At 39.8% G+C, this 22,106-nt stretch overlaps 1 protein-coding gene across 1 annotated transcript in view; it reads left to right on the forward strand.

The window, feature by feature from the left end:
* The first annotated feature begins 597 nt into the window (after positions 1-597).
* gnrhr1 (gonadotropin releasing hormone receptor 1) overlaps positions 598-22,106 on the forward strand; it is a 71,794-nt gene continuing 50,285 nt past the window's right edge. The window contains exons 1-2 of the mRNA XM_061908364.1: positions 598-763; positions 10,817-11,343. Coding sequence (XP_061764348.1) covers positions 754-763; positions 10,817-11,343 — 537 coding nt within the window. The 5' untranslated portion in view covers positions 598-753. The remainder of the gene's footprint in view (positions 764-10,816; positions 11,344-22,106) is intronic.

The raw sequence follows: 22,106 nt of genomic DNA on the forward strand, positions 1-22,106 counted from the left end.
TTTTTTTATTAGATCGGAATTTTCGCCAGTCCTTATGTGTGTGTCCAGTTTGGTGAGTTTTGAAGCATTTTAAGGAATCAAATTACAGCTCAACGGGGCAAAAATGATATTTTTGGGGAAAATTTTGTTTTGAAGGGGTTTTTGACAACTTCCTGTTGATTTTTGCTTAAGGGTGTAAAATTATGAAAAGTAGGTCTATGTTAGACCTACATAAAGGTTTTTTTTTCATGTCTGAACGCCATTCCTAATGGAAGTTACAAGCCGATTTGTCTGTGTATTTTCCTAGGGGCGTTAAAGCGCAATTTAGATTTTTGGGGTTTGGTTGCTTAATAAATTGGGAAGGTTTGATAATAATAAAGAATAATAATAATGATAAAACCTTACAAATTCAATAGGGTCCTCTGTCCCATTGTAAAAATGCGACGTACCGTGGAGTCAACAGGAATATTCCTGGAAATTCCCCAGAACGTCTCTGCGTCACCCGCTGCGGCAGCCGTGACGTCAGCCAGTCAATTAACCAATCAGCGCGCAGCATGTTTCCTCCGTCTTGTATTAGCCAGGAGGAGACTGCGCGCGTGCTTGCAGGCGCGCTGACGAGGCTCGCCATGGAGGGGAGGATAAAACCATCAAATCATAAAAACATCCAACTTGTCGTCGCGATGGAGGATTTATGAGGATTATCGCCAGACTAAGATAAAACAAAGTCATTCAGATGCCTTAAAGGTTTCCACTTGACCAACTCACAAGTCCAAGATGACGACAGGTAAGATAAAAAAAAAGCTTTTTAATAGCGATGTATTAATGTACAAATCATGCTATTTAAAAAAAAAAAATCTACAACCTCGAACGGAAATGTAATGAAGCGGAGAATGTGTGTCTCCTGCTGAAAACAACATATATATCCTCCTTTATTGCACACTTATGCTGTAAGAACGTGTTCATACATGTTCTTACATTAATGCATCCATAAATTACTGTTCTTTGGCGCATTACCACTAACTTACAACCACCAGCAGAGGGCGCTACTGCGTCTACTGCAGGATATGCACTTTTTAAGTATCCATCCCATACTCAGTACATGTTGTGTTGCTGATACCAATACTTTCTTTACCTAACATGTGAAATGATTTTTACCTTTTCATTTGTGGATCATAAATGTAATCAGATTACAACACAGAGAAAAGGTTTAAAGGCCTACTGAAACCCACTACTACCCACCACGCAGTCTGATAGTTTATATATCAATGATGAAATATTAACATTGCAACACATGCCAATACGGCCATTTTAGTTTGCTAAATTACAATTTTAAATTTCCCAGAAGTTTCGTCTTGAAAACGTCGTGTAATGATGAGGTGTACGCAAGACGTCACAGGTTTTTAGGAAGTATGAACGCTGCGCACACACACAGCTAAAAGTCATCTGCTTTAACGGCATAATTACACAGTATTTTGGAAATCCGTGTTGCTGAATCTTTTGCAATTTGTTCAATTAATATTGGAGAAGTCACAGTAGAAAGATGGAGTTGGGAAGGTTTAGCCTTTAGCCACACAAACACACGGTGATTCCTTGTTTAAAATTCCTGGAGGTGAAACTTTACTATGGATCACAGCGCGGTCAAGCAAATATGAATCACGACGGAATGTCAACCAGCAGGTTTCGGTGAGAAAATTGTGGTAAAAAGTCAGTTCTTACCGGAGAAAAGCTGAGCTTGTGCCGTCCATAAAGCTGCCGTCGACTCCCCTGAGACATTGGCGTCAAGACACCCGTGGACACACACCTTCGACTGTCAGGTACTATTTAACTCACTAAAACACTAGCAACACAATAGAAAGATAAGGGATTTCCCAGAATTATCCTAGTAAATGTCTCTAAATACATCGGAATTCGTCCCAATGCAGTCACATTGTTTTTTTTTTAACGTATTTTTTTCAAATATTTTTTTTTTCTAGTCGGTCGCTATCAATATCTTTAAACACAAATCTTTCATCCTCGCTCAAATTAATGGGGAAATTGTAGTTTTCTCTGTCCGAATAGAACTTTTTGTTGGAGGCTCCCATTAAAATCAATGTGAATATGTGAGGAGCCATCAAACATGTGACATCATCGTCTGCGACTTCCGGTAGAGGCAGGGCTTTTTTCTTAGCACCGAAAGTTGCGAACTTTATCGTGGATGTTCTCTACTAAATCCTTTCAGCAAAAATATGGCAATATCACAAAATGATCAAGTATGACACATAGAATGGACCTGCTATCCCCATTTAAATAAGAAAATCTCATTTCAGTAGGCCTTTAAAGCAGACAAATCATGTTTTAATCATTTTTTGTATGAACAATATGAACATCCATCCATCCATCCATCCATTTCCTACCGCTTGTCCCTTTTGGGATCACGGGGGGTGTGCTGGAACCTATCTTAGCTGCATTCGGGCGGAAGGTGGTGTACACCCTGGACAAGTCGCAACCTCATCACAGGGAACAATATGGACAATATCAACAAAATAATGCAAGCATTCTCTTTTATTTAAAATGAACAAAGAAGCCAACCGCGCAACATAAACACGTATTTGCATGATTATCAATGAAGGTTCAGGTCTAAACCTGAAGCTGCTAAAACATCTCAACAATGTACAGTATTTTTGGTTTCTCCGTGTCAAACAGAGTTCCATTTAGGCGACATGCTTTGTTATTTCCTTTAGTCTGTGACTTAAACCCCCACTGTTAAAGGATTTATTTGCTACTAATTCCACTTTAATTCAACTTGTCGGCTCACAAATCCTCAGCAACACACCAGTATTTTATAAAGTGTTGTCCAACGTGTGGCACAAGAGCTCCCTTTTTTTAAATAACATATTGTACACATATAATCACGTTTCATCAATGTTGTTACCCTAGGGTAAACTGGGTAACACATGGCACACTGACAAAGCTTAACCAATTGATACTATAACAATCTACAAGGTTAATATAGCTGGCTACTCTTTTTTTCCCCTCCATTTATCTGCTTTTTTTTGTATCTCTAGTTATCATTACACATATGTATTGTTGCATTTGAACAATTGTATTGTTGATAATAGAGGTAAATTTTTGGTATTATTCATTATCAATAGCGCTATTTCTATTGGTATTTGTACTGCTCCATTTATAGTGTATTGATACTCATCATCATTTCTGTATTAATATTTATTTCACTAACTGCTTCTCTGCTATCACTTTTACCAACATTTTAGTACATATTGTATTTGCTGATGTTGGTCCATTGTTGTTGTTGTTATTGTTGTGTTTGTTGTTGTTTTTTTTTGTCTCTCTGACTTATCCCCCTCTTGTCCCCACAATTTCCCACTTTGTGTTCCTTTTTTTCCTCTTTTCTACCCATCCTGCTCCGACCCGGCTGCACCAAATGATAATATAAATACATTTAATAAAATCAAATACAAATAATGCAACAAGACAAGTATCACTCACTTCTCTTTTGTAAAGTAAATTTGTACAGCCGATATGGGCATCTACATCAACTACATGATTTGCCTGAGAAGCTGGACAGGACAAAAAAAGATATTTAAAAAAAATAATGAATTCATTATTAATTTATATCTGTCTCTCCAGTAGTTCACTGGCTTTTTTTGATTGTTGTGGCCTAAAATGCCCGAATTTCATCTTTTTCAGTGAAGTTTAGAGGCAATATTTTATGTAATTTAATATTTAATCAACTGGTGAGTTTATTGCAGGTGCTCCTCGTAACCGTACCTCAAAGAGCACGACAACAATTGTAAAACAAATACTGCATTGATGTTCTACTTGTTTTATACCACACAGACTTAAAAATAGTGAAGTGAAGTGAATTATACTTATATAGCGCTTTTTCTCAAGTGACTCAAAGCGCTTTTACATAGTGAAACCCAATATCTAAGATACATTCAAACCAGTGTGGGTGGCACTGGAAGCAGGTGGGTAAAGTATTTTGCCCAAGGACACAATGGCAGTGACTAGGATGGCGGAAGCGGGAATTGAACCTGCAACCCTCAAGTTGCTGGCACGGCCACTCTACCAACCGAGCTATACCGCCCCAAATAGACATTAGATGCCACTAAAAGCACATACTCTGAGCTCATTGTCAAATTGCTGTACTTTTTTAATTAATCATAACAACTAGTAACAATTAATTATGATTATAGAAAGAAACATCAGCAAAGTCTGCTTTATTGTCCGATGTCTGCTTTGTTTTTCAGATCTTTTCTGTCATTCAGACTCTCCTCACGTTAAGAACATTTGTATATCATTGAGAGCGATCTGTGGCGCTAATTATTGTTGGTTAATTTGTGTCGATGAGAGGTTAATAAGAGGTTAAATGATAATCTGTTCTTAATGGCCTCACCTTAGAGCAATGGTTGTCCAACATTTTCACCAGGTACCACCATAATGACCAACATTAAAATACAGTAACATAGTAGTCCTAAGTATTCATTAAAAACAAGTATATTTAATATTTGGGGCCACTGTAACATGTAGTCTTAACAGTAACACTGTGTTTGGATATAGTAAAATAAAAAAAAACTACATAAATGATTAAGCACTGTTGATGGTTACCTAAAACGTTTCTTTTATGGTCATTGATCAGGTCAACGCATACTCCAGTGCAAAGATGAGTCAGGACACTCCGACTGCTTTGTTCGCTGGCACTTCAAAATAAACCCCAGACATTACTTAAGATAAAACTCGTAGAAAGTTTTCAACAAATAAATGACTAAGAATAAGTATTCTCGTAAAAAACAAAATGCTCCTGATTACGAAATTGCATTTGTGTCGAAATAATAGGCTTAGACAAGTCCGATGATATCGGACTGCCGATATTATTGGCCGATAAATGCTTTAAAATGTAATATCAGAAATTATTGGTATCGGTTTAAAAAAGTAAAATTTATGACTTTTAAAAATGCTGCTGTGTACACGGACGTAGAAAGAAGTACAGAGCGCCAATAAACCTTTGCGTGCCGGCCCAGTCACATAATATCTACAGCTTTTCACATATACAAGTGAGTGCAAAGCATACTTGGTCAACAGCCATACAGGTCACATTGAGGGTGGCCGTATAAACATCTTTAACACTGTAACAAATATACGCCATATCGGGAGAACATCCGCACCGTGATAAAACATTAACACAACAGAACAAATACCCAGAACTAACTCTTCCTGGATGCTACAATATACACCCCCCCCGTCACCACCTACCCTCACCCACTTTAACAACCCCCCCCCCCCCCCCCCCAACCCGCCCACCTCAACCTCCTCATGCTCTCTCAGCGAGAGCATGTCCAAAATTCCAAGCTGCTGTTTTGAGGTATGTTAAAAAAATAATGCACGTTGTGACTTCAATAATAAATATGGCAGGGCCATGTTGGCACTTTTTTTCCATATCATAAGTTGAAGTTGTTCTCTTATTTTGGAAAACCTTGGTACTTTGTTTAATGCATCCAGCGGGGCATCACAACAAAATTAGGCATAATAATTTATTAATTCCACGACTGAATACATCGGCATCGGTATATATCGGAATCGGTAATTAAGAGTTGGACAATATCGGAATATCGGCAAAAGGGCCATTATCGGACATCTCTAATAAGGCTCTTTTTGAAAGGTAATTTTTAAACTCATGCGCGCAAGTAATTTACTGCAATTAATCAAAATAAAAAAAGTGTCATTAATCTGATCACAAAAAATCATTGTTTATTGCACTAATATTTGAAAAAATACATGTAAAATAGGAAGTGATGTCACCAGGGTGTTGCTTAATCTTTACATACTACTTTGCCCTCACGGCTTAGCGCTGTAGACAGGAACCGGTTGCAAGGTGTGTTTCTGTTTTGTCTACACAAAAAACCACGTTTTAATGAGACTGTTGATGTTCACGATTGGAACTCAGCTCAGAGACGAATTAGATTGACACTGACCCTTGTATCTTGTATAAATGTAAATATAAATGTATAAATGCGAAACCATTGATAACATAGCACCGCTAAAGTTAAAAAAGGCTCCAAAAAAGCGCACCCCGTGGTTTACAGAAGAAACTAGAGCTCAGAAATTATTATGTAGAAAGCTGGAACGCAAATGGCGCACGACTAAACTTGAGGTGCACCATCAAGCATGGAGTGATGGTTTAATAACTTATAAACGCATGCTTACCTTAGCTAAAGCTAAATATTACTCAAATCTCATCCACCGTAATAAAAACGATCCTAAATTTTTGTTTAGTACGGTAGCATCGCTAACCCAACAAGGGACCCCTTCCAGTAGCTCAACCCACTCAGCTGATGACTTTATGCAATTCTTTAGTAAGAAAATTGAAGTCATTAGAAAGGAGATTAAAGACAATGCGTCCCAGCTACAACGGGGTTCTATTAACACTGATACGATTGTATATACGGCGGATACTGCCCTCCAAAATAGTTTCTCTCGTTTTGAGGAAATAACATTAGAGGAATTGTTACAATGTGTAAATGGAATAAAACAGACAACATGCTTACTTGACCCTCTTCCTGGGAAACTGATCAAGGAGCTCTTTGTATTATTAGGTCCATCAGTGCTAAATATTATAAACTTATCACTCTCCTCGGGCACTGTTCCCCTAGCATTCAAAAAAGCGGTTATTCATCCTCTTCTTAAAAGACCTAACCTCGATCCTGACCTCATGGTAAACTACCGACCGGTGTCTCACCTTCCCTTTATTTCAAAAATCCTTGAAAAAATTGTTGCGGAGCAGTTAAATGAACACTTAGCGTCTAACAATCTATGTGAAACCTTTCAATCCGGTTTCAGAGCAAATCACTCCACGGAGACAGCCCTCGCAAAAATGACTAATGATCTATTGCTAACGATGGATTCTGATGCGTCATCTATGTTGCTGCTCCTCGATCTTAGCGCTGCTTTCGATACCGTCGATCATAATATTTTATTAGAACGTATCAAAACACGAATTGGTATGTCAGACTTAGTCCTGTCTTGGTTTAACTCTTATCTTACTGATAGGATGCAGTGTGTCTCCCATAACAATGTGACCTCGGACTACGTTAAGGTAACGTGTGGAGTTCCCCAGGGTTCGGTCCTTGGCCCTGCACTCTTCAGCATCTACATGCTGCCGCTAGGTGACATTATACGCAAATACGGTGTTAGCTTTCACTGTTATGCTGATGACACCCAACTCTACATGCCCCTAAAGCTGACCAACACGCCGGATTGTAGTCAGCTGGAGGCGTGTCTTAATGAAATTAAACAATGGATGTCCGCTAACTTTTTGCAACTTAATGCCAAAAAAACGGAAATGCTGATTATCGGTCCTGCTAGACACCGAACTCTATTTAATAATACAACTCTAACATTTGACAACCAAACAATTAAACAAGGCGACACGGTAAAGAATCTGGGTATTATCTTCGACCCAACTCTCTCCTTTGAGGCACACATTAAAAGCGTTACTAAAACGGCCTTCTTTCATCTCCGTAATATCGCTAAAATTCGCTCCATTCTGTCCACTAAAGACGCTGAGATCATTATCCATGCGTTTGTTACGTCTCGCCTCGACTACTGTAACGTATTATTTTCGGGTCTCCCCATGTCTAGCATTAAAAGATTACAGTTGGTACAAAATGCGGCTGCTAGACTTTTGACAAGAACAAGAAAGTTTGATCACATTACGCCTGTACTGGCTCACCTGCACTGGCTTCCTGTGCACTTAAGATGTGACTTTAAGGTTTTACTACTTACGTATAAAATACTACACGGTCTAGCTCCATCCTATATTGCCGATTGTATTGTACCATATGTCCCGGCAAGAAATCTGCGTTCAAAGGACTCCGGCTTGTTAGTGATTCCCAAAGCCCAAAAAAGTCTGCGGGCTATAGAGCGTTTTCCGTTCGGGCTCCAGTACTCTGGAATGCCCTCCCGGTAACAGTTCGAGATGCCACCTCAGTAGAAGCATTTAAGTCTCACCTTAAAACTCATTTGTATACTCTAGCCTTTAAATAGACTCCCTTTTTAGACCAGTTGATCTGCTGTTTCTTTTCTTTTTCTTCTATGTCCCACTCTCCCCTGTGGAGGGGGTCCGGTCCGATCCGGTGGCCATGTACTGCTTGCCTGTGTATCGGCTGGGGACATCTCTGCGCTGCTGATCCGCCTCCGCTTGGGATGGTTTCCTGCTGGCTCCGCTGTGGACGGGACTCTCGCTGCTGTGTTGGATCCGCTTTGGACTGGACTCTCGCGACTGTGTTGGATCCATTGTGGATTGAACTTTCACAGTATCATGTTAGACCCGCTCGACATCCATTGCTTTCCTCCTCTCTAAGGTTCTCATAGTCATTATTGTCACCGACGTCCCACTGGGTCATTATTGTCACCGATGTCCCACTGGGTGTGAGTTTTCCTTGCCCTTATGTGGGCCTACCGAGGATGTCGTGGTGGTTTGTGCAGCCCTTTGAGACACTAGTGATTTAGGGCTATATAAGTAAACATTGATTGATTGATTGAAATGTAAACTATACACATATTGTAAATTTACCTTATAATAAAGATGCTAATATTGGAAGTACACCTGCCTCTCACGCCCCCCTGAAACCTCACAGCAGTAAACTACAAACACAATAATGATAAAAACATACATAAATAAAAAACATAATATTATATAGTAATAGTTAGGGGTTCGGTATGTCCCTCGGTTTAGAGATCATGGTTTGGCTCATTTTTGGTACAGTAGGAAAACAACAAAATATACCTTTTTTGGTTATTTATTTACCAAATTTGTAAACAATGGCTTTATCCTTTTAACATTGGGAACACTATAATAATTCTGCCCACGTTAATCCACATTAAACTCCCTCAAGTTGTTGCTTGGATTAAATAAAATGACAAAACCTTCCTTCTATATATAAAAAGTGCAACATTAAACAGTTTCAAGTCAACTCATCATGCTTCATTTATTATAGCATTTGGGAAGCCTGTAGTTGACTTTTATTATGTAAATGTTATATTTTTGTCAACATGTGATAGCAGGGACCCTGCCATTCAAAACTAGGCGGCTACATTACTAATGATTAATGTAACTATAGCTGAAAAATAGTACAACAGCAATAGGAGAGACTATTCATCCCTGAAATCTATGGAGTTCATGTTAGTTCATGTGAAATAACAGACAGACAGGGCTTTGCTCCCCCTAACACACACACACACACACACACACACACACACACACACACACATACACACACACACACACACACACACACACACACACACACACACACACACACACACACACACACACACACACACACACACACACACAGCAAAATGAGCTAACGTTACGCTAAAAGCTAATCAGCCTTCACCTCAAGCCAGAACTGCGAGCGAACTGAGCTGCAATTTAAGTTTCTAGAAGGTCAACGGGCTCATAGTGATGCTAGCAGTAGTTGTGACTGAGAGGTGTTTTTTATAATTCGGGGACAGTACGCTGTCCGCTGCGCCCCTGCTCCCCTGCTAAACACATATCTGCCCGACGCCGAAGAATTGACTACATGAGCTCTGAATACGCACTGCTGATTGGCTGTTACATCGCTCTGATTACGCACTGTAAATTGGCTTTGTATAACCAATCAGATGGTTGTGTGCGCGGGACAATGCTGGGTGCTCAGACAGAGGCAGAAAACAGAGCAGCTTGTTAAGACTTTAGCTTACAAACTCGGTCGATCCACCTTCGAACCGGAAACGAAACTCCCGTACCGAAACGGTTCAATACAAATACACGTACCGTTACACCTCTGGTAATAGTAAATACTGTACTTTTCGGGCTATAGATTGCGTCGGTATTCAAGCCGCACCCATGAAATCTTAGAGGAAAAAAATATTTGTACATATATTAGCCGTACGGGACCATATTTTGAAAATATTTACCTACATACTTTCAAACAATACATAATTTATCGTCATGGACCCACTAACTGCGGAAACAAGCTCTCAATCACCTAACAGACCTAATAACTCCACAACGATATCTTGGTAAATTTCCTGTGGATTTTGTCAAACTGAAACAATACAAAAAGAACACCACTGTAAGTTATTAATACCAACACAGACACTTCTGAATGTGTTAGTATATTAGTTCATGCCAACAACGCTGCTTGATTACATTACGATAGCACGTACAAATATGCATGAAAACACTCCTACAGACATCTCACATGGGATGATTTAGTAAGTATGAACTGCTTTAGTTATATTATAAAACTTAAACGTTGCTTGGAGTGACGAATGAAGAATATTTTCGAGCACAAACGCTATACACGAATAGTAAAAGAAACGGGATATACTTCCGGTTCAAAGCACGAAACAGGAAGTATATTTTCAAACCACGGCACCTGCAGTGAACAAACTTTTCCAAAAGATGGCGCCATGGCACAAACAGTAACACACCTTTTCAGTCTCTCTGTCGGTGTAGTATGAAAACTATTGGTTGAATACGAAAAATTATGGCCACAAGCAAAGAAAAAGCAGCACGGTTTTATAAGCCGCAGGATTCAAAGCGTAGGATAAAAGTAGCGGATCATAGTCGGAACAATTCAGTATATTATTCATGTTGTATTTCAGGATTGTCCAAACAAGGATGAGAAATATGGTATGTGTTTGTTATAGGTTGTTATATGTGATTAATCTAATTTTGAGAACAATAAAGTTTCACTTTAAACACATTTGATGGAATACTTGTGAACATAAAGAAGGTCTTTCTTTGACTTTGAGACTATAATCAATGATTTTGTTGTTGTTTTTTTAGAGTCAACTCTTAACCTTTCGTTGTGGTTTCCCACCGGTGGGAATCCTCCACACACTTCCACCTTCCCCGCGTTCAACCCTACCTCGCCATCATGGGAAGCCCCCGCCTTCACCGTCGCCGCTCGCTGCCGCGTCGCGGCCACCCTGGTGCTTTTCGTCTTCGCCGCCATCAGCAACCTGTCGGTTCTGATCAGCGTGTGCTGGGGGCGGGGCTATCGCCTGGCGGCCCACCTGCGCCCGCTCATCGCCAGCTTGGCATCGGCAGATCTGGTGATGACATTTGTGGTCATGCCGCTGGACGCCATTTGGAATATGACGGTGCAGTGGTACGCCGGGAACGTCATGTGCAAGCTGCTGTGTTTCCTCAAGCTCTTCGCCATGCATTCGGCTGCGTTCATACTGGTCGTGGTCAGCCTGGATCGATACCGCGCCATTCTTCATCCTCTGGATTCCCTTGATGCTGGGCTGAGGAACAAACGCATGCTGCTAGTGGCCTGGACTCTCAGTCTGCTGCTGGCATCCCCGCAGGTACGCTGTCATCTGGTATTTACAAATCATGTACACAATTTAAAGTGTCTATTGTCCTAAATAACCCTTTTTGATTGCAATACGGATGTAGAGAAGAAGACGAGGAAACGGAGAAAAGACTTTGCACAAAAAACTGCAATCGGAATATGAAACAAAGATACCGGAAGTGGGCACAAAATGGCAAAATAAATATTTACAATCCAAAAAGGCAACTTGGAAGTATTTCTACACTGCGGACATATTAGCTCTCAAGCGTGTTGCTCAGTGGAGCACGGTGTAGTTTGATGATCACTCGTGCACTGAATTCCAGTCAATACAGAACAAAATGATATCCAATTTTTATGCCAGTATTGACACCCTTGGACAAAAATACAGATTATATGGGAAATTCTTTAGAGTGAAGCACTCACGCATATGAAAATGTGCCGATCCATGGGCCACTAATCAGTATCGGACAATTTTCCTGAAAATGTATGCGATCGCCATACTCGCCAACCTTCCCGATTTTTCCGGGGGACTCCCAAATTTCAGTGCCCCTCCCGAAAATCTGCCAGGGGGCAACTATTCTCCTGAATTTCACCCAGACAACAATATTGAGGGCGTGCCTTCATGGCACTGTCTCTAGTGTCCTCTACAACAGTGGTTGTCAAATGGGGGTACGCATACCCCTGGGGGTACTTAAAGGTATGCCAAGGGGTACGTGAGATTTTTTTTTAAATATTCTAAAAATAGCAACAATTCAAAAATCCTTTATAAATATATCCATCCATCCATTTTCTACTGCTTATTCCCTTTGGGGTCACGGGGGGCGCTGGTGCCTATCTCAGCTACAATCGGGCGGAAGGCGAGGTACACCCTAGACAAGTCCCCACCTCATCGCAGGGCCCTTTATAAATATATTTATTGAATAATACTTCAACAAAATATGAATGTAAGTTCATAAACTGTGAAAAGAAATGCAACAATGCAATATTCAGTGTTGACAGCTAGATTTTTTGTGGACATGTTCCATAAATATTGATGTTAGGGATTTCTTTTTTTGTGAATAAATGTTTAGAATTAAGTTCATGAATCCAGATAGATTTCTATTACAATCCCCAAAGAGGGCACGTTAAGTTGATGATTACTTCTATGTGTAAAAATCTTTATTTTTAATCGTATCACTTTTCTATTTTTCAACAATTTTTTTATTATTTTTATATCTTTTTTTCCAAATAGTTCAAGAAAGACCACTACAAATGAGCAATATTTTGCACCGTTATACAATTCAATAAATCAGAAACTGATGACATAGTGCTGTATTTTACTTCTTTATCTCTTTTTTTCAACCAATTAGGGGGTGCTTGAATTAAAAAAAAGTTCACAAGGGGTACATCACTGAAAAAAGGTTGAGAACCACTGCTCTACAACATGTCATCACGTCCGCTTTTTCTCGATATGTTGTATGGGGCTTCTACAGACACACATAAGTGAATGAAAAGCATACTTGATCAACAGCCAGACAGGTCACCCTGAGGGTGGCCGTAGAAACAACTTTAACACTGTTACAGATATGCGCCACACTGTGAACCTACACCAAACAGGAATGACAAACACATTTTGGTAGAACATCCGCACCGTAACACAACATAAACACAAAAGAACAAATACCCAGAACCCCTTGCAGCCTTAACTCTTACGGGACGCTACAATATACACCAATAAAAATGCATTTATCGCCTCAGGCTGACACTGTATTTATTTTTAGTCCCCCGGCTGATAAGCAGTGAGCAGCTATGTGTCTCCATACTCAATATGAAGTCATACCTCTAAGCCAGGGGTGTCAAACTAGTTTTTAGTTATGGGGGCCTCAGAAGACTGCTTGTTACGGTAAATATTTATGAATGTAAATGTATGATAACCTTGTTACACAATTTCTATATGTAATTGTATTTGATTATTATATGTTTTATGTACAAATTGATGGATACATTGTAAGTAAAAACGACAAGCAGATATTTAAGTATTCATTTTTGATAACCTAAAAAATTTAACAGAGAGGAAGACGTTTGTGACAGTCCAAAAGTATTTGATATACCAATTTGGGAAAGAACAAAAAAACAATGGCCCTGGGAGGATGAACCGGTGACACGGAAAAACCAGGAGAACAAAGTACAAAAACACAGTGTCCAAAGGAAGGCGGGAGTTGACTGAGCACAAAAAATAAAGTCTCAAATTAAAGTACAAACAACAATACTTGCGTGTAAAGCAGCAGGAAGAAAGCTTGCCTGGTCTTCAATCAATCAACCAATCAAAGTTTACTTATGTAGCCCTTAATCACAAATGTCTCAAAGGGCTGCACAAGCCACAATGACAGGGCAAGAAAAAACCCAATGAGGACAAGGTCCCCTGGAAGGGACCGCAGTTGTGGGGACCCCCTTTGGGTGACTGGTGCACTGGATGCCGAGTGGATACGGTTAATAATGTCTGAGTCCAGCAACATGCAGGTGCAATTAATCAGTAAAAATAAGGCACTAGTGATTGCAGTCAGGTGTTCTCATGCCTTCTTGCCTTCCTCTGCTGCCGTGGCAACTAATGACAGGGAGAAAGAGAAAACCACAAAGAGAGCAGAGTGGCCAAGGGAGAGCAGGTAGAGAACAGGAACGTCCATCCATCCATCCATTTTCTACCGCTTGTCCCTTTGCGGGGTCGCTGGAGCCTATCTCAGCTGCATTCGGGCGGAAGGCGGTGTACACCCTGGACAAGTCGCCATCTCATCGCAGGGCCAACACAGATAGACAGACAACATTCACACTCATATTCACACACAAGGGCCAATTTTAGTGTTGCCAATCAACCTATCCCCAGGTGCATGTCTTTGGAGGTGGGAGGAAGCCGGAGTACCCGGAGGGAACCCACATTGTCACGGGGAGGACATGCAAACTCCACACAGAAAGATCCCAAGGCCAGGATTGAACTCAGGACTACTCAGGACCTTCTTATTGTGAGGCAGATGCACCAACCCCTCTATCACCGTGCTGCCAGGAAGAGGAACGTAACACAGATAATATTCAAATTTAGAAGATACACAGAAGGAGTCCTCAAAAAATTTGAATTACATCCAATTTTTTTTGGTCAAATATTTTTTGTTGTTATTCTTTTTTTTTTTTTTTTAAAGAACCCATTTTTAGACTAAACGTATTAAACATCTATCATTAACATCTAACATTAATAATGTTGCTTTTATACATTTTTTGGTTTTCTTTTCTTTGTATTGTATTTCGTAAGTATTTTGTATATCTTCTAGATTGCTTGGTAAATTTATATCCTAAGTATTATAAAGCTTGGATTGGGCTGCAGTTGGGGTTGCTTTATTTTCTTTTAGTAGATTAAATAACATTCTGTGATTTTGGAAATGAAATTTAAGGAATACATTTTTTAAAATATTTTTTTTTAGGCCAACACTTTGCATATTAGTCTTATGTTAGCAGCCAAGAGGAGAACCCAAGAATCAGAATCAAATTGCGAGGTGACCAAAGATTCCGATCTCTAATATGTAGTATTTTGTTTCTATCAAAATTAAAAGAACAAATACGTTTAGCCAGAAAGTATCGTAGTGACACACATTATTTCCAAACTTTGAACGGCCACATAAAATGAAGTGGTGGGCTTGAGTTTGACCCCTGTGCTCTAAATTAATGATGATCTCTTCCATCGCGATGAATAAACCGCAATTCTCTGTATCTTAAGTATTATTATCACTGGAAGGATAAGGCTGAACGTTTTACACACAGAGGAAGAGAATAACGAGGCGACTACTTTGAATATTGTGTTCATATTGTTAAACTGCCAATTGCACTCACCATACATATATTGAATCATTTACAGTTGATAATACATATGATGGTATCGGCTGATCTCACTTGTGGATTAATGGTATAGTAATCGGCAGCATAGAAACCTGATCGGAACATTCTTAGTATATAATACTATAGACTGCATATACTTGCACAAGCATACGTAATTAATTGTATACCTGACCAATACCCATCATGGAAATATGATATTTCTCAATGTATGATGAACTTTTTGTAAGTTTATATTATTTTTGATTTAACGGGAAGGATTTTTAACATTTCATGTCAGAAGTAGAGTTGGGTATTGTTTACATTTCATGCGATCAGTGCTTTTTAAATTAATGAAATTGATGTTGAACAGACAAGGAATTGAAATACTTTCATGATATTAATAAAATGAAAACTAAGTAACACCAAAAATATGTAATACAATCAACAACACATTATCGCAGCAAAACAGAACATGGAGAATGTGAAAAAATGACTTGATTGCGTTGTAATGTGTTTGATGCTCAAAATCCCGGCAGTTTGTGAATGCACCTCTGCCATTGGTGCATAATGAGGAAGCGCTGTGTTGCTGTAGTGACTACCAGTGACATACAGTACTTATAGACTAAACGCCTCATGGATTAGCTTCATCATACGTAAAGCTGTCTGCAATCTTGTGGCAGTCCTTTGTCAAGACGTCTGCAGTAATCAATCAATCATTCAATCAATGTTTACTTATATAGCCCTAAATCACGAGTGTCTCAATGGGGTGCACAAGCCACAACGACATCCTCGGCTCAGATTCCACATCAGGGCAAGGAAAAACTCAAGCCAATGGGACAATGAGAAATCTTGGAGGGGACTAGCATAATATTGTGAGAGTCTAGTCCAGCGGTCGGCAACCCAAAATGTTGAAAGAGCCACATTGGACCAAAAATACAAAAAAAAAATCTGTCTGGAGCCGTAAAAAATTAAATGCCTTATATAAGTGTTATAATGAAGGCAACACATGACGTAAGTGTTTATATTAGCCTACTATCAAAATGACTGTGTCGCAGGCTGACACAAATCTTCGTTGACAGAAATGTTGAAATACAATACTTATTCTACCCATTTTTACAACACTGGAAAACATTAGTCAAACAGAGGCTTCTCAGAGGGGGAGATGAGGTTTAGATATTAGTAGCTTAGGACGGCTAATGGTCCAAGTTAAAGAAAATGGCGGGCTGTCTTCTTCGAATGGATTTATAACAATCTATGCAAGCTGAAATGCAGGCAATATCACATATAGAAATATGTCATTCGGAATGCAGATATAAATTAAATAGACAGAGGACATAGGAAATGAAATGAGCTCAATTACACATACAAGTGAGGCATAATGATGCAATATGTACATAAAGCTATTCTAAATAGCATGTTAGCATTAATTAGCTTGAAGTCATGCACTGACCACATATGCCTGATTAGCATTCCACACAAGTCAATAACATCAACAAAGCTCACATTTGTGCATTCACACACAGCCTAAATAGTTTGGTGGACAAAATGAGACAACGAAAGAGTGGCGTAAAACTAGAAAGTTGTACATGTAAACAAACTCCGGTGATTCCAAGGACTGCCTAAATTAATAGGACAAAACGGTACTCGCCAAATACTCTCATTAGAAAAGCATTATTAATATAAATAGTGGGATTGCCTAACTAGAGAAACCATATTAGAACAAAAATATATTTTTCCTTATCTTTTTGTATTTTCATACATTTTTGAAAAGCTCCAGGGAGCCACTAAGGAGGCGCTAAAGAGCTGCATGTGGCTCTAGAGCCGCAGGTTGCAGACCCCTGGTCTAGTCTATAGTGGATCTAACATAATAGTGAGAGTCTGTACAACTATACACCATACAAATTAATAGTTGGAATATTTATTATATTAATATTTTTCACATTTTTGACATGAACTACTGCAGTATATAGATTTCTATGGTGGCTACTTGCAAGCGCGGCTTCTGTTAAGGGTCGGTGTAACGGACTTCCTGCCGTCCTCGTGTGGGTTGCGGGAACACCTGACACATGACGCATCATAGCAGTTTTGACTTTGATTTATTATTTGAACAAATCCCTGGTCCGTTGGGCCTTTGGTCGCGTCACTTTTCAGCGCGCTCTTCCGGCCTGTCTGCTGCCTCTGCACGCCTTTGGGCGTCCGGGGCTCGCGTCCGCTGCGGGGGGTGCGTCATCGCTCTCGTGGTGTGGGTTGTTGCGCTTCTCGTCTGCTGGCCGGCGTTTCCTCCTCCGTGCTGCTCTCTCGGTCGTTCCTCCCTCGCCCTTTTTGTATTCTAGCAGCAGATAGACAGATTGTGAGCAGCTGTGTGATATACGCACCTGGCTCAGATTGCTGCTGCGGTGTCGCTCCGCGTGTGTCAAGCCTCCCGGCCTCCAGGTGGGCCCGCGCTGCTGCTTTCCGCCCGTTGTCGGCTCGTCGGCTCGTTGGCTCGTCGGCGGTGTCTCTCCACAGTCGGTAAAAAGTTTAAAAAGACGCTACATTACTCACAAGAATGATTTGTATAATATCACCGATTGGTACTGCAGGTATTCTGCATTCATTTAGCACTGAATGAGGCACCGACAGCTTTTTTTTGGTCTGGTAACTACCGTTTACATGGAAACATGTTTAGGTATTCATCTCGAGAAATCTGATGTTAGTTCCTGTTTGATACTGGGGGTATCTTGATAAACAAAACGTCAATTCCGATACGATACCGATATAGCTACGTTGCAATCACGCGACCTAGAGGCACACCTGGACACTTCCAGGCGATGGTCTAGAGCAGGGGTAGGGAACTTATGGCTCTAGAGCCAGATGTGGCTCTTTTGATGACTGCATCTGGCTCTCAGCTAAATCTGAGCTGACATTGCTTAACACGATAAGTAATGAATAATTCCGCTGGTAATCACGATGTTAAAAATAACTTTCAAAATATAAAATTGTTTTAATGCATTTTAATCCACTCATCCGTTTTCTACCACACCTGTTTAAGAAATAACAATGTTATTAAAAAGAATTGGAGACTTATTATACTCTAAAAATGTTGGTCTTACTTAAAAAATTAACGCATTTAGTTGTATTCAGTGTTAAAAAGTATTATATGGCTCTCACGGAAGTACGTTTTAAAATATTTGGCTTTCATGGCTTCCTCAGCCAAAAAGGTTCCGGACCCCTGGTCTAGATCCCCGTTAAGCTGCTGTTTATTTACCTGAATCCGTGCAGATTTGGGCGTATTTTGAAAGGTTTAGAGGCAAACTTAAAAGCAATCATTAGAAAAAATATTTAATATTTATCATCTTCAAGACTTTACTGCTGGCTACGATCTCACATCATTTGACACTTACGGTATTGAGAGAAGAAAGGATTGAAGGCACTTCATGTCTTTACATCTGAGGGGTCCACAAATTCAGCATTAATCTGTGAAAGACAAAGTTGGACTGTTTTGTGCATCGCTAAGTATCGTAATTTATTGACATAATGAGTGCTGGGCTGCTGTGATCGTGACGCTAATGAAAAAAAACAAAAAACATTTTTTGCAGTTGATATACTGCTACAAATAATAGTCTCATCTAAAACTCATGTCTGCAGGTGTTTTTATGATGTGAATTAGAGCTGGGCGATATGGCCTTTTATTAATATCTCGATATTTTTAGGCCATGTCGTGATACATGATCTATATCTCGATACTTTGCCTTAGCCTTCAATGAACACTTGATGCATTTAATCACACCAGTATGATGATTCAATATGTCTAGATTAAAACATTCTTATTCATACTACATTAATATATGCTCATTTTAAGTCAATCGACCAAAACTGTATTTATTAAACAGTTATTAAGCAGTGGCACAAACATTCATGTAATTTCAAAACAGAAAGTGCAAGATTGTCAGAGACATTTTAAAACAAGCTATGAGTGCACTTGTGTGCATGATGTCACTAAGATGACATATCAAAACAACACTAAATTAAAGTGTCCTTTTTGTACAGAATGCCACTGCGATAGTTTAAAACAAATAAAGTGCACTTTTGTGCATGATGTCACACAAAATATTTCAATAAGTGTCAAAAAAAATGAGCTGGATAATAGGAAATCAAATAGTGTATGTCCTTCTGTATGTGGTAGGTTCCTGCGGACGTGATCTCCTGCTGTTGACTATTTTTTTCGTACGGTGATGATGTGGAAATAGTTGCTTCGGCATTTTGTTGGTGTGGTATCGAATGAAGATGTTGACATGCGGATTTTCAAGCACTCTTCATTCTCTATCGGGTGACTTTTCAAATGATGCTACATTAGAAGTGGTGCTATTTTTTGTAGCAACGCTTTGGCCGCATAGTTGTTCAACATCTTCCAGCTTGAAGCCAAACCACCGCCAGACGATGGACCGTGTGCTGTTTTTCTTCGGGATTAATTCTTCCTTCATTTGTTACCAGATTCGCACCTTCTCTCTCTCTCTTGTATTACCACCCGCACTGCACCGTTAGCATCACAGCTAACGTTACCATATCGCTACCTGTCTGCTCCGCGGGAGCGTATGACGTTGCACACGTAACGTGTGTAAGAAGGTACACTTTTTTTAAATCTCTGTGAGAAGGAGAGACAAGAAAGAGTGGGAAACGCATGCAGTTTAATGCCCGCAGCTAAAAGCAACTGCGTGAGAACGTATACTCGAAAATCTCGATATAGTAATTTTCTATATCGCACAGAGACAAACCCGCGTTATATGGAGTATATCGATATATCGCCCAGCCCTAATGTGAAGTCTTGTTTAGCTATAAATGTCCCTGTGGTTCAGCAATGTTTGCTCGCAATATCAAGATTCAGTATATGCTTTTGAGCCTATGAGAGATGAATATTAATACTATTAAGAATATTTTCTTGATGCTAACAAATTTCACCAAAAACGCTATAATGTGGTCATCTTTGTCAAATAAAGAACTTGGCTTTCCTTTGATTGAAATTGATTGATTGAAACTTTTATTAATAGATTGCACAGTTCAGTACATATTCCGTACAATTGACCACTAAATGGTAACACCCGAATAAGTTTTTCAACTTGTTTAAGTCAGGGTCCATGTTAATCAATTCATGGTACAAACATATACTATCAGCATAATACAGTCATCACACAAGTTAATCATATTAAACATTGAATTATTTACATTATTTACAATCCAGGGGGTGGGATGAGGAGCTTTGGTTGATATCAGTACTTCAGTCATCAACAATTGCATCAACAGAGAAATGGACATTAAAACAGTGTAGGTCTTGCTTAGCAGGATATGTACAGCCAGCAGAGAACATAGTGAGTTCAGATAGCATAAGAACAAGTATATACATTAGAAAAACATTTGATTATTTACATTACGTTATTCACAATCCGGGGAGATGGGATGTGAATGGAGGAGGGTATTAGTAAAGGGTTGAAGTTGCCTGGAGGTGTTGTTTTAGAGCGGTTTTGAAGGAGGATAGAGATGCACTTACTTTTACACCTGTTGGGAGTGGATTCCACATTGATGTGGCATAGAAAGAGAATGAGTTAAGAACTTTGTTAGATTGGAATCTGGGTTTAACATGGTTTGTGGAGCTCCCCCTGGTGTTGTGGTTGTGGTTATGATGGTCATTTAAGGAAGTAGTTGGACATGTACTTCGGTACCAGGGAGGTGTAGCAAATTTTATAGACTAGGCTCAGTGCAAGTTGTTTTACTCTGTCCTCCATGCTGAGCCAGCCCACTTTGGGTTGGAGTGAGGTGTGATCTGGGGTAGAGGTCTAAAAGTAACCGGACTAGCTTGTTCTGGGATGTTTGGAGTCTTGATTTGAGGGTTTTGGAGGTGCTGGGATACCAGGAGTTGCAAGCGTAATCGAAAAAGGGTTAAATGAGAGTTCCTGCTAGAATCTTTAAGGTGCTTTTGTTGACCAGAGAGGAGATTCTGTAGAGGAATCTCGTTCTGTGGTTGACCTTTTTGATTACCTAGGTTGCCATTTTATCACAGGAAAGATTGGCCTTTAGAATGGAACCTAGGTAGGTGATCTCATCTTTCCTGGTGAGAACAATGTCACCCACTTTTATAGTGAAGTCACTGACTTTCTTAAGGTTGATGTGGGACCCAAATAAGATGGATTCCGTTTTACCTAAGTGTATGGATAGCTTGTTGTCAGCGAGCCAGGTGCAAATATTAAGGAGTTGAGCACTGAGGATTTGTTCCACCTGTGATTTGTCCTTGCCGGATACCAGCAGGGCCGAGTCATCCGCAAACAGGAACAATTCACATTCGCATGCTGATAGCATGTCATTTACGTATATTAGGAACAGTAAAGGTCCTAGTATACTGCCTTGGGGGACTCCACAGCTTACTGAGAGGGGAGGGGACACGGTGCCATTCACATCTACCACCTATTTCCTCCTCTCCAAGTAAAATTGCATCCAGCTGGATGAGGTTTTATCGAATCCGATTGCTCTGAGCTTATCCAGTAGTATAGGGTGGTTAACGGTGTCAAAGGCCTTCTGAATGTCCAGCATGACCATGCCACAGTATTTGCCCGCTTCCACCTCATGTTTGATGTGGTCGGTAAGATAGAGAAGGCATGTGTCAGTGGAGTGGTTAGTTCTGAAGCCGGATTGGAATTTGTACATTAGTTTTTTTAGTAGCAAGGTATCTATCGACCTGTTCATAAACTATTTTTTCCACTACTTTCGAAATGGAACTGAGAATAGAAACAGGTCGGTAGTTACCAGGTTCTAATTTGCTTTCTTTTTTATAAAGGGGGGTTACTTTTGCTATCTTGAAATCCTTGGGTATTTGGCTTTGTTTGATTGAGAGGTTTATTATATGTGGGATTATTGGGGCAATGGTGGTGGCAGAGTCCATGAGGAATCTGGAGGGGATATTGTCAA

Source organism: Nerophis ophidion, linkage group LG08 (genome assembly GCF_033978795.1).
Source record: "Nerophis ophidion isolate RoL-2023_Sa linkage group LG08, RoL_Noph_v1.0, whole genome shotgun sequence".
NCBI lineage: Eukaryota > Metazoa > Chordata > Actinopteri > Syngnathiformes > Syngnathidae > Nerophis > Nerophis ophidion.